Genomic DNA, 12,773 nt, shown 5'->3' on the forward strand with positions numbered 1-12,773 from the left:
ATTTTTGGCAACTATTTCAGAGTTTGGAGAGGAGTGAACATAACTACAACAGTTAAATTCAACACATTTATTAAAAAACCATTTGTGATGTAATACCAAGAAAAAGTAAAATTGTTCTTGTTCTCAAGGAATTTGCATTTTATAGGGTGGATTGCATATGTACAAATAAATATAGAATAATTTGGGAAGAGAGAGGACTAATAACTGTGGAAAGGTCAGGGAAGGCTTCAGAGAGGAAGTGACATTTGAGCAGAACTTGGAAGAAAAAGCTCCTGAGAGTCAGCAGTTAGGAAGGAGCCTGCATCTTGGAGGCCTTGTTGAAAGAGGACAATGGTGGTGATAAGATTAACAGCAAAGAAGCCAGACACTAGTCTGTCTGTGAGCTAGCAGTTCAGTAACTAACACTTCCAGGGATAACTGGACTGGTGTTTCACTGGCAGGAACACCCAGGTGAGGAAACTGATTTAGCTTTTGTGCAGCTTATTGCCTAGACCTCTGAGAAGTTAGAAAGTTTGCCCAGAATCACACAGCTAGTTGTTTATCCGGTGGGACACAAATGTAGATGCTCCTTGTAAGATGAACTATCACATACATGATCTCATCTGATCTTCAGAAGAGCTCAGTAAGACAGTTGTGTTCTCTAGTTTACACATGAGAAAACTATTTTAGGTTAATTGACCTACTTCTGTAATTCTTTGTATAGTTAAAAACAAAAAGTTATAAATACTCTCAGCAGGACCATATTGAGGGGCTAGTACTTATTATGTAGTAGATAATAGTAGACAGCTGACTTCAGAATTAAGAATATCTAAGTTCAATTCCCATGTCTGACACATTGGCTATGTGAACTTCTAACCTTTTGGTGCTTTAGGCAATTCTCTAAGAATATGAGTTGAAAAGGCTAGTATTTAAATAGTAATAGGAAGCTTCAACAAATTAGATAAACATACATTTAATGGTTTTTAACTGATCTAAAAGCCCATTTATTTGTTTTAAAAAAATACATTTTGGGGGCAGCTAGGTGGTGCAGTGGATAAAGCACCAGCCCTCGGGTCAGGAGTACCTGAGTTCAAATCCGGTCTCAGACACTTAATAATTACCTAGCTGTGTGGCTTTGGGCAAGCCACTTAACCCCATTTGCCTTGCAAAAAAAAAAATACATTTTTATTGGTATCTTTTGTTTTTATATCACTAAACTTCCCACTGTTATTGTTTTGGGTTTTTTTTTTTTAAGTCAGTGGGGTTAATTGACCTACCCAAGGTCACACAGTTAGGTTATGAAGTCTCTGAGGTCGGATTTGAACTCATGTACTCCTGATTCCAGGCTGGTGCCCTATCTACTGTGCCACCTAACTGCCCCATTCTTCCCACTGTTATGCAGAACTAACCAACATATCAAAAAATTTTGATGTCATGTGCAGCATTCCACATCCATAAGTCTTCCTCTGCACAAAAGTGAAAGGAAGATATCTTTTCATCTTTTCTTTGGGTCAAGCTTAGTTATTAGAATTTTATAGCATTTACTTGAGATTTCATATAGTTCTTTCCATTTACAGTGATGTAATCTCATATATACTGTTGGTTCTGCTTCCTTTGAATTTTTTCTTTAAATTTTTCCTTAGTTCTTTGTATTCATCATAATCATTGTTTTTTGCAATATAGTGATATTCTATTATTTCCATATACCATAATTTGTCTATCTATTTCCAGTCAGTGGATATCTGCTTTCTTCCCAGTTATTTATTATTTCAGAAAGTGCTGCCACAAATATTTTTATTTATGGGGGACCTTTTTTTCCATTTTACTTCTTAGTTACATATGCTTTTGCAGTACAATTTCGGTTATATCTTTAGATAATTCTAATTTTGGATATTTCCAAAATATATAGAATGATATAACCATAATGATCTAGTGTGTCTGTCTTTTCACACTCCCTCTAGCAATTATTCCCATCTCTTGTCTTTTTTTTTGATAATATGCAAAGATATATTTACATATATATGTGTGTGTATGTGTGTGTGTAGTTTTGATTTGCTTTCTTCTTATTGCTTTCTTATTTGTGGCATTCTTTCAATATGGTTAATAATAATTTGGAATTCTTTGGGTAAGTGTTAGTTCATATCGTTTGACCAGTTATCTATTGAAGAATGAATTTTGGTCTTATGCATTTTAGTTGGTGTGGGGGGGTGGTATGTGTGGAGTATTGCGGGGGAAAGGAGTGTCGATGTAGGGTTGTGTTTGGACATCAAACACCTATCAAATGTATTTCTTTTTTTTTTCAAATATATTTCATACAAAAATTCTTTTCTCTAGTTAGCCATTGAGGTGCACATTTTTGCAGATATTCTTTGCAAAGCTTGTGTCCCTTGATTCAGACCTTTTGAAGGATTTTAAAACTGAATTGGTTTTGTTTTCATAATATACTTCTATAGCTTTTTAAGGAATGGAAAATATGATCTTCCTATGTTTTAAAAAGTTTTCTGAATTATTCTCAATTTTTGAAGGAGGAGAATAGTAAACCAGTCAAATCTCAGGGAATACTTCCTACATGTCCAGTATCACGATCTTCAAACGAAGCATCCTCCCCATACCATTCCAGACGAAAAATGAGAAAACTTCGAGATCATAATGTTAGGACTCCTTCTAACCTGGACATCTTAGAACTCCACACAAGAGAGGTGCTCAAAAGACTAGAGATGTGCCCATGGGAAGAGGCAAGTATGATGTTTCTTGAAGGTGGGAATAAGAAATAAAATGCTCTTTGTAAGAAACCTTGGTAGTCAAGCAATTCCAGTTTTATAATGTTTTATTTTTGCAAACCAGGGATCATTTATTATAATGATAGAATTTTATCACTTACAGACTGGTGTAAGCTTTATCTTGAAGAATGTACCTTTATTACTTAGGCACGAAAGGAGTAGTGTTGATGGATCCATAGAATGTGTTTTCTGTAATTTAAAATCTGGAAAGGGGTGGCGGCTAGGTGGCGCAGTAGATAAAGCCACCAGCCTTGGAGCCAGGAGTACCTGAGTTCAAATGCGGTCTCAGACACTTAATAATTACCTACCTGTGTGGCCTTGGGCAAGCCACTTAACCCATTGCCTTGAAAAATCTAAAAAAAAAAAATCTGGAAAGAAGAACTAGTGCTGAATACTATATGTAAATATTAGCAATCAAAGACAGACTGATTATATAATATTAAAATTCCTAACTAGTGAAAATATATTTTTTCTTTTTTAGTCCAAAATATATATTTTCCTCTGTTAAATATGCTCCCTCATTTTTATGAAGAGAATGGGAAGGGAAATAAGCATTTATGACAAACTAGCTATGTGCCAGACACTGCTAATTTCCTTTGCAAAATACTGTATAATTTGGATCTCTCAATAACTCTTTACATACTTTGTAATCTTGATTCTTAACTCTTGAGTTAAATGTGGATGGTGGTAAGTTATAGGTTGTTGTAGAAATGCCTGTTGTAAAATAGGCAAGTTGTTCACATTGACTTGGCCAGAAGAGCTGTGAATAAGCTTAGGTTGAGAAGAGTATAGAAAAGATGACCTGTCAGGAGTACCTGGGTTCAAATCTGGTCTCAGACACTTAATAATTACTTGGCTGTGTGGCCTTGGGCAAGCCACTTAACCCTGTTTGCCTTGCAAAAACCTTAAAAAAAAAGATAACTTAATACATTTTTTATACCTTCAGGACATCTTGAGCTCTAAATTGAATGGAAGATTCAACAAGCACCTCCAGCCATCTTCTACAGTACCAGAATGGAGAACAAAAGATAATGACCTCCGATTACTGCTGACAAATGGAAGAATAATTAAGTATGCAAAGGGGATGATTGTATATTTTATTTTACAGAATACATATATTTGGCATAGTTGTCTATAAAATAAACATCTAGAAATTAAATAATTTTTGCCATTTTTCTTATGTTATAGTTATACATTCCAGTGAAACATATTACCTACCTATGGATTTTCTTTATTTATATAATCTCCATTACTATTGTGGATAAATAAATTAACTATTTCCTTAATTAACTTCAGATAGTGATGGAGAGATGGGTTGGAAACAAATAATGCTTTACCTAAAAATTTTCCTGTATTGACTTTTTTTCTTTCAAATGCAGAGATGAAAGACAACCCTTCACAGATCGAAATTTATATACAGCAGACAGTGAGAATGAAGATTATGTGGAGAAGTCAAAAAAGGCAAAGAGCCTAAAGATAGAACAAATTTCAGAAGGACAAGGGAATATAGAACCTCAAAAACCACTTAATAGTAAGTTCATTTTCATTTAATTATTTTATATTAGTTCTCTTCTTATTTCATAGTTTAAAATCTCTAAAATAAGCTGCTATCAAATTAAGAAATCCTTTGGAATGGTAAGCATTATTACATTTGTTGTGGACTCTCTAAAATATATTTAAAGAATTCTCATTCATATGTAGTTATTTCTAAACAGTTTTCCAGAAGAAATTGCAAAGCAGCAATACCAACAAAGAAATACTCAAAGAATTTGCTCATAATATTGAAATGAGTTTGTCTTTGATGGTACCTTTAAGTTGTCAGAACATTCACAGATGAAAACTTAGAGGAGGTAGCATGGGGCCAAAAAAGGGACTGACCTAAAAATCATTAGAATTTAGTTTCAAATCCAAGTATTTTGGATGTTTGTGACCCTTAGCAAGTCACTGAATTTCTTTGGGCCTGTTTGCTCATACATAAAATTAGGGAGTTGGATTCATATTCTAAGATCCCTTCTGGCTTTAAATTTATGATCCTATGATTTTGTGTTTATTTTGCCTACAAATTCCAAAACAAGACAAAATTATTATTATTTATACAATATGCATTGCTCTTTTCACATGTAGTATTTAAATTGGATAGGAAAGCAAAGTCATGGAGATCCTCAGTAGCAGTGAAAGGACAGCATGTCAGAATTGGGAGATTCTGTAGAAGCACCTATATTCATCCGGATATATATAGGCTGCCAATCACTCCTAGCTCTGAAAACGACCAGACTTTCTTGTTACTCTAAGGACTGACTGCCTCTTTATTCTTTTTTTTTTAAGATTTTTTTTCAAGGCAATGGGGTTAAATGGCTTGCCCAAGGCCATACAGCCAGGTAATTATTAAGTGTCTGAGGTCAGATTTGAACCCAGGTACTCCTGATTTCAAGGCCGGTGCTCTATCCATTGCTCCACCTAGCCACCCATACTGCCTCTTTATTCTTAACTATAAGTGGCAATGCTAATCTCATCAGTCTAAGATTTTTTTTGTGATTTTGTTCATCTGGATGATGGCTTATTTTGTTCTTACCCACGTTATAAATTTTGTAATATTTATAAAAATAAAATTTGTAAAAACCCTTAGCACAGTACCTGGTACTTTAGTAGGCTATATTTAAATGCTTATTCCCTTCTTATCTATTTGATTGTTCTGGGTTGTTTTAGGGATACACCCTGTCTTTCTGGGGCTTTTCTGAATTTAGGTGCATTTATATTTGCAGAATTTGTGGAGCCAACAGGTACTGTCTTTGTGTGTCTCTGCTGTGATAGATCAGGAAAATGTCCCTAGTCTTTTACTACTTTAACCCTTGAATCACTTTTCCTGTTTAATTACAGATTGCTTTTATTTGAAATTAGGCTTCATACATGTAGTTTAGGAACTTTTAAGGGGTGATCCAGAACTTCAGTTTTGTTTGGAACAACAAATTTCACACTTACTAAATCAATGACAAATGCAATGTGTTTCTTGTGAACAATTAGTCTTTTGGTCAAAACTCCTCCTAAACTTTCGAGGCAGCTTGGGTACATAGGTAAGGAGCTGACCAAGTCTATAAGTAGTCTCAAGATGTATTAAAGGATTCATTCCAGGTTGAGTTTCCTTAATCATATATGCCCCATGAGGGAGAAGATTGACTTAAAAGTGATAGCATGATCTTCAAAAATTTCCACCAGCCTCCACTAAATCTAAGAAAATCCTTGAGTTCTTGAAGGCTGTTTTTTGGGTAAGAATATCAGCTGATAAGTGATTTTTTGAATTAGTGCTCACTTCTTAATGAAACACAACATATCCCATTTACTTGACCAAGGCTTTGCAGACTTGACTCTTTTCTCTTTATAATGTCAGATCATCATATTCCATTTGTTCTAATATTTTTATTTAGTTTTTTTCCCCATGTTCTTCCAAGTTCTTTCTAAAGATAATGAGACCATCCGGGTGTAACAGTGCTTTGGGGAGATATTTCTCCTTTTATAAGTTAATGAAATATGGTCAATTCTTTCAATATTTTGGGAGTATGTAGTCAAATTAGTATAATCCTGCCCTTTCTTTTGTTGTCTTTCTCTAGTATTGGAATCTCAAAGCATGCACTGTTTAAGATCAAAACTGAAAACTGGCTGCTTAGCATTTTGCGTTCATTAGCATAATGTAACTTGTTCACTTAAGTTCTTCTGTTCAGGGACCAGTAGTCTGCACATATCCAGATCTTCTGCCACCTACAGGCAAAGTATATCAAGCACTGGATCAACAAGCATGTAGCTCCTGCTATCTGCATGCTAGGCATTGGGGGTCCAAATATGAAGAGTAAAATAACTCAAATCTTGAAGAGCTTATGTATAATTGGGGAAACAAGTATGTGAATAAATGCAGAGTAAATATAAAGTAGTTAGGGAGGAAAGACACTAGAAGTTGGATGGTGAGGAAAGGCTTTCTGTAGAAAGTCAGGCTTGAATTACATGTTCCGGGAGGTGGAGGTGAGGAGGGAATAGTTAAGTGCCATGTGTGATAAATAAAGAGAAGTCCAGTTCGGCTCGGTGCTGGTGATGCCATTGACAGGCTTTGCAATGTTTCTGAGGTTTTCATTATATTAATTTTTTTTTAATGTTTGCTTTTGAATAATTTTAAGCAAGTCATTAAAAGAAAGATGACACCTATTCAACAGAGGTGCTTCTTCCATTTTTTTTAAAGTTTTTGCAAGACAATGGGGTTAAGTGGCTTGCCCAAGGCCACACAGCTAGGTAATTATTAAGTGTCTGAGGCTGGATTTGAACTCAGGTACTCCTGACTCCAGGGCTGGTGTTCTATCCATTGCTACACCTAGCCGCTCCTGTTTCTTCCATTTTCAAAGAGATGTGTACAGAATCTAAATTGAAAAGAAATTCTCAATAGATGGAAAAGATCTCCAGATTTCCATATTATGTGTTGTATTATGTATTGTATATCCATATTATATTGTACCAATTATATTAAACCTCAGAACATTTTAGTGCATTCTCAATGATGTATTAAATCACTCAAAAGAATTTGACCTACCTATTCAGTGGGTAAATCAAGTCAGTGAAGAATATTTCCCATACTCTGATAGGCTTGATCCATATATTTGTCCTTCATGTATTTATATTTTGTGCAAACACTGTATCTAGACAATGAAAATTAAATCAGAAGAGTAAAGTTGACTTAATTGCATATGGGGAAATTTGTCTTTTTAAATAATATCTTTTTTGTCTCTGAAACAGTGGCTCATTTTATTTTAAATATTCTTCTAGTGAATACTAGAAGCCTCCAAAGAATTTAAAGTTGCCAAAATTGCAGATCAAAGAACAGTAGAGTTGTACATGGGGGAAATCTAAAGACCAATAAAGAATGAATCGGTAAAGTACATTTATAAAAGATGTTTTTTGAGACATGTATGAATAGCAAAGGAGTCACACTGCAAAAGCAGTGAATGGTGTTGTACAGGCTAAAGTGACATGGGTTTATTACAGTCTCTACCATCTTAGGAAATATGAAAATAAATGAGCTCATAGAAGTAAAGAAGTAAATAAAAATAAAACTAAAATTTAGCAAATTTATTTGACTAAGTCATGAATTAACACTTTGAATTTAAAAAAAAGTTTCCAAAGATAATGTGTTGTGGCATTCATATGCATTGCTAATTTATTATTTCAGCAGTGTAACATAATACTTCTGATAGCACATTTCCAAAGAAAGCAAAACTGAGAACTCTTGTAACTGTCATGGAAACTTAGAATAGATGTTATATATTTTCTTCTCCAGCTCAGAGCAGTCTTTGTTTAGTTTTTCTTCTTTCCAAGAAAGATTTTACTTATTTTTTATTTACACATTACTAAAATAGTCTTGTTTAAGAGTAAACATAATCCTCCCTCCCCCACAAAAATATGAAACCTCATGAGAAATAAAGTAAAAGAAAGAGAAAAAAATATGTTTGTGTTCTGATACCATCAGCTCTGTCTCAGGTGAATCACTCTCTTTATCATAAGTCCATCATAGAAGTTACTTCCATATTTTTCCACAGTTGCTGTTGATGATTGTAATTCCCTCCATCCATTCCTCCCCACTTTCATTTATTATATTTTCTCTCTCCTTTCACTCTGTCCCTCTTCAAAAATGTGTTGTGGGGCAGCCAAGTGGCGCAGTGGACAGAGCACCAGTCCTGGGGCCAGGAGGCTCCAAGCCCACATCTCAACCGAGACCCAGCAACCACTCAGCCCCGTGGTCCCAGGCAGGCCACTCAATCCCAGCACCTTGCAAAAAGTGAAAAAAAGAAAATGTGTTATATCCAACCACTCTACCCTCATGGTCCATCCTCTCCTTCATCACTCACATCCCACCCCCTTCCCCTGTCCCCCTTCTCTCCTTACTCCAGATGTCTATACCCCAGTGAATATATATGCTGTTTCCTCTCCTAGCCACCTCTGATGAGAGTGAAGGTTTCCTCATTTCCCCCTTGCCTTCCCCCCTTCCATATCATTGCTCATTGTAATAAAAAAAAAATCTTATATGAAATATCTTGGCCTATTCCCCCTCTCCTTTTTCTTTCTCCCATTACATTTCCCTTTTAGCCATTGACTCCATTTTTACCCTATATCTTCAAATTCAGCTCTCTCCTGTGCTTCATCTATAAAAGCTCCTTCTACCTGCTCTATTAAATGAGAAGGTTCATATGAGTATTATTAGTATCATTTTTCTATGCAGTAATACATGTAGTTCATCATCATTAAGTCCCTCATATTTTCCCCTTCTCCTCCGATCTCTGTGCTTCACGTGAGTCCTGTATTTGAAGATCAAACCTTCTGTTCAGCTGTGGCCATTCCAACAGGAACATTTGAAATTGCCCTGGTTCATTAAAAGTCCATCTTTTTCCCTAGAAGAGGACATTCAGTTTTGCTGAGTAGTTGATTCTTGGTTGCATTCTAAGCTCTTTTGCCTTCCAGAATATTATATTCCAAGCCCTCCGAGCTTTTGTGTAGTTGCTGCTAAGTCCTGTGTGATCCTGACTACAGCTCCATGATACTTGAATTGTGTCCTTCTGGCTGCTTGTAATATTTTCTCTTTGACTTGGGAGTTCTGGAACTTGGCTATAATATTCCTGGGTTTTTTTTTGTTTTTTTTGGATCTCTTTCTCAGGGAGATCGGTGGATTTTTTCAGTTTCTATTTTGCTCTCTGCTTCTAGGATATCAGGGCAATTTTCCTGTAGTAATTCTTTGAAAATGATGTCAAGGCTCTTTTCCTGATCATGACTTTCAGGTATTCTAGTAATTTTTAATGTATCTTTCCTAAATCTGTTTTCCATATCAGTTGTTTTTTCAATGAGATATGTTTCACATTTTCTTCTAATTTTTCATTCTTTTGGTTTTGAAGTATTATGTCTTGATTTCTTGTAAAATCAGCAGCTTCCCTCAGTTCCATTCAACATCTGAAGGATTTTTTTTCTTCAGAGAACTTTCTTATCTCTTTTTTCCAGCTGGCCAATTCTGCTTTTTAAAGTATTCTCCTCAATAACTTTTTGAACTGTTTTATCCATTTGGCCTAAGCTGGTTTTTAACATGCTATTTTATTCAGCATTTTTTTGGATCTCTCTGACTAAGCTGCTGACTTCTTTTTCATCTCATTTCTTTTCCCAATTTTTCTTCTATCTCCCTCACTTGATTTTCAAAGTCTTTTTTGAGCTCTGTCATAGCCTGAGCCTAATTTTTATTTTTCTTGGAGTCTTTAGATGCAGGAGCTTGGACTTCCTCATCTTCAGATTGAGTATTTTGATCCTTGGGATCATAGACAAAGTATTTCTCAATGGTGTTCCTCTTATTTTCTCTGTTTACTCATTTCTCTAGCCTGTGCCTGGTTGTGGGGTGCTTCCTGAGCTTTTGAGTATTTTTGGGGACCCCCCCCCCCACACAAGGGTCTCAGTGTGTGAGGCTCTGTCCTCCCTCCTGGTCTGTGAATGACCATAAGCGCCCCCCTCTGCCACGGGGCTGAGGTGGGGGGGGGGGCTGCTGTTCTATGGATCAGGATCTGAATGTGTTCAGAGCCCCAGAGTCCTGTTCCAGGGACAGGACAGAGCTCAGCAGTCTCCCATTCCCCTACCCAGGCTCAGCACTCCTGCCTGGGGGCTCCTGCTTACCGGCTCCACCTGCTTCTGTTTCCTGGATCTGGGCTGCCAGGCCATGCTGCTTGCTGAGTGCCCTGAGAGCTGGGCTTCACGCTTGCTCTGGCAGAGGTACCCCCTCTGATCTTCCAAGTTGTGCCTGGTGCTCCGGGGGGTGTAGGTCAGGAGACTCCCCCACTGCTGTGAGCCGCGGCTCCCAGCGCCTTGGGGCTGCCTCCTGGAGGCTGAAGTTTCTTCACTCTGGTGGCCACCCCTCCAACCCCATGGAGTGGAGCTTTTTTGGTTCTTTTACAGGTTACCTTGGACTGGAGAATTGCCTCACTGGATCCCTCTGTGGTTTCTTTTTCTCAAAAATTCAGTTAGAGTCCTTATTTTATAAATTTGGAAATATCAGAGAGAGAGCACCTAAGAGAGGATCCTTTCCTGTATCCATCTTGGCTCCGCCGCCCCCCCCCCGCCCCCCCCCGCCAAGGTATATGGGTTGGTGTTTTTTTTTTTTGGATCTCTTTCCAGGTTAGATCAGTGGATTCTCTCAATTTCTATTTTACCCTCTGCTTCTAGGATATCAGGGCAATTTTCCTGTAGGGATTCTTTAAAAATGAGGTCAAGTCTCCTTTCCTGATCATGACTTTCAGGTATCCCAATAATTTTAAAATATTCTTTTCTGAATCTGTTTTCCAGATCAGTTGTTTTTTTTCAACGAGATGTTTCACATTTTCTTCTTAATTTTTCATTCTTTTGGTGTTGAACTGTTGTGTCTTGATTTCTCTCAGTCATCAGCTTCCTTCAGCTGCATTCTATATTTGAAGGATTTGTTTTCCTCAGAGAGCTTTCTGATTTTCTCCTTTTCCATCTGGCCAATTCTGTTTTTGTTTTTGTTTTTTTTTAGGTTTTTTGCAAGACAAATGGGGTTAAGTGGCTTGCCCAAGGCCACACAGCTAGGTCATTATTAAATGTCTGAGACTGGATTTGAACCCAGGTATCCCTGACTCCAGGGCCAGTGCTTTATCCACTGCGCCACCTAGCCACCCCTCAATTCTCCTTTTTAAAGCATTCTTCTCCTTGATAACTTTTTGAACTGTTTTATCCATTTGACCTATGCTGGTTTTTAACATATTTTCTTCAGCATTTTTTTGGATCTCCCTGACTAAGCTGCTGACTTCATTTTCATGTTTTTCCTGCATCTTTCTCATTTCTTTTCCCAATTTTTCTTCTATCTCCCTCATTTGATTTTCAAAAGCTTTTTTGAGCTCTGTCAAAGCCTGAGCCCAACTTCTATATTTCTTGGAGTATTTAGAGGAAGAAGCTTGGACTTTTCTCATCTTCAGATTGAGTGTTTTGGTCCTCCGTGGCACCAAAGTAATTATCTATGGTCAGGTTTCTTTTTTTTTTCTGTTTACTCATTTCCCCAGTCTGTGCCTGGTTTTGGGGTGCTTCCTGAGCTTCTGAGTTTTATTGGGACACCCCCTCAAGGACCTCAGTGTGTGAGACTCAGACTGCTCTCTTGGTCTGTAAATGACCACAAGCTAGCCCTCTGCGCACAGGACTGTGGTGGTGGTGGTGGGGTATCCCTGCTTTATGGGGGGCCCTAGACTGCGGCCAGGGTCTGAATGTGTTCAAAACTCCAGAATCCTGTTCCAGGGACAGAGGACAGACCTCAACAGTCTCCCTCCATTCCCTTACCTTCAGTGGGTCGAGCATTTAGGGCGCAGCTGCCAGGAGGCTCCTGCTGGGTGACTATGTGGGCCTGCTTCCGTTTCCTGGATCTGGGCTGCGCTGAGTGCCAGAGCGGAGAGCCTGAGCCGCGCTGAGTGCCAGAGCGGAGAGCCTGAGCCGCGCTGAGTGCCAGAGCGGAGAGCCTGAGCCGCGCTGAGTGCCAGAGCGGAGAGCCTGAGCCTCGCTGAGTGCCAGAGCGGAGAGCCTGAGCCGCGCTGAGTGCCAGAGCGGAGAGCCTGAGCCGCGCTGAGTGCCAGAGAGGAGAGCCTGAGCCGCGCTGAGTGCCAGAGCGGAGAGCCTGAGCCGCGCTGAGTGCCAGAGCGGAGAGCCTGAGCCGCGCTGAGTGCCAGAGCGGAGAGCCTGAGCCGCGCTGAGTGCCAGAGCGGAGAGCCTGAGCCGCGCTGAGTGCCAGAGCGGAGAGCCTGAGCCGCGCTGAGTGCCAGAGCGGAGAGCCTGAGCCGCGCTGAGTGCCAGAGCGGAGAGCCTGAGCCTCGCTGAGTGCCAGAGCGGAGAGCCTGAGCCGCGCTGAGTGCCAGAGCGGAGAGCCTGAGCCGCGCTGAGTGCCAGAGAGGAGAGCCTGAGCCGCGCTGAGTGCCAGAGAGGAGAGCCTGAGCCGCGCTGAGTGCCAGAGCG

General features: G+C 38.8%; 1 protein-coding gene across 1 annotated transcript in view; it reads left to right on the top strand.

Moving 5' to 3' along the window:
• Positions 1-12,773, top strand: part of KDM7A (lysine demethylase 7A) — a 115,644-nt gene that overhangs the window by 80,692 nt on the left and 22,179 nt on the right. Inside the window, exons 12-14 of the mRNA XM_074193560.1 lie at positions 2,505-2,714; positions 3,706-3,830; positions 4,139-4,290. Coding sequence (XP_074049661.1) covers positions 2,505-2,714; positions 3,706-3,830; positions 4,139-4,290 — 487 coding nt within the window. The remainder of the gene's footprint in view (positions 1-2,504; positions 2,715-3,705; positions 3,831-4,138; positions 4,291-12,773) is intronic.

This window comes from Macrotis lagotis, chromosome 7 (assembly GCF_037893015.1).
Source record: "Macrotis lagotis isolate mMagLag1 chromosome 7, bilby.v1.9.chrom.fasta, whole genome shotgun sequence".
NCBI lineage: Eukaryota > Metazoa > Chordata > Mammalia > Peramelemorphia > Peramelidae > Macrotis > Macrotis lagotis.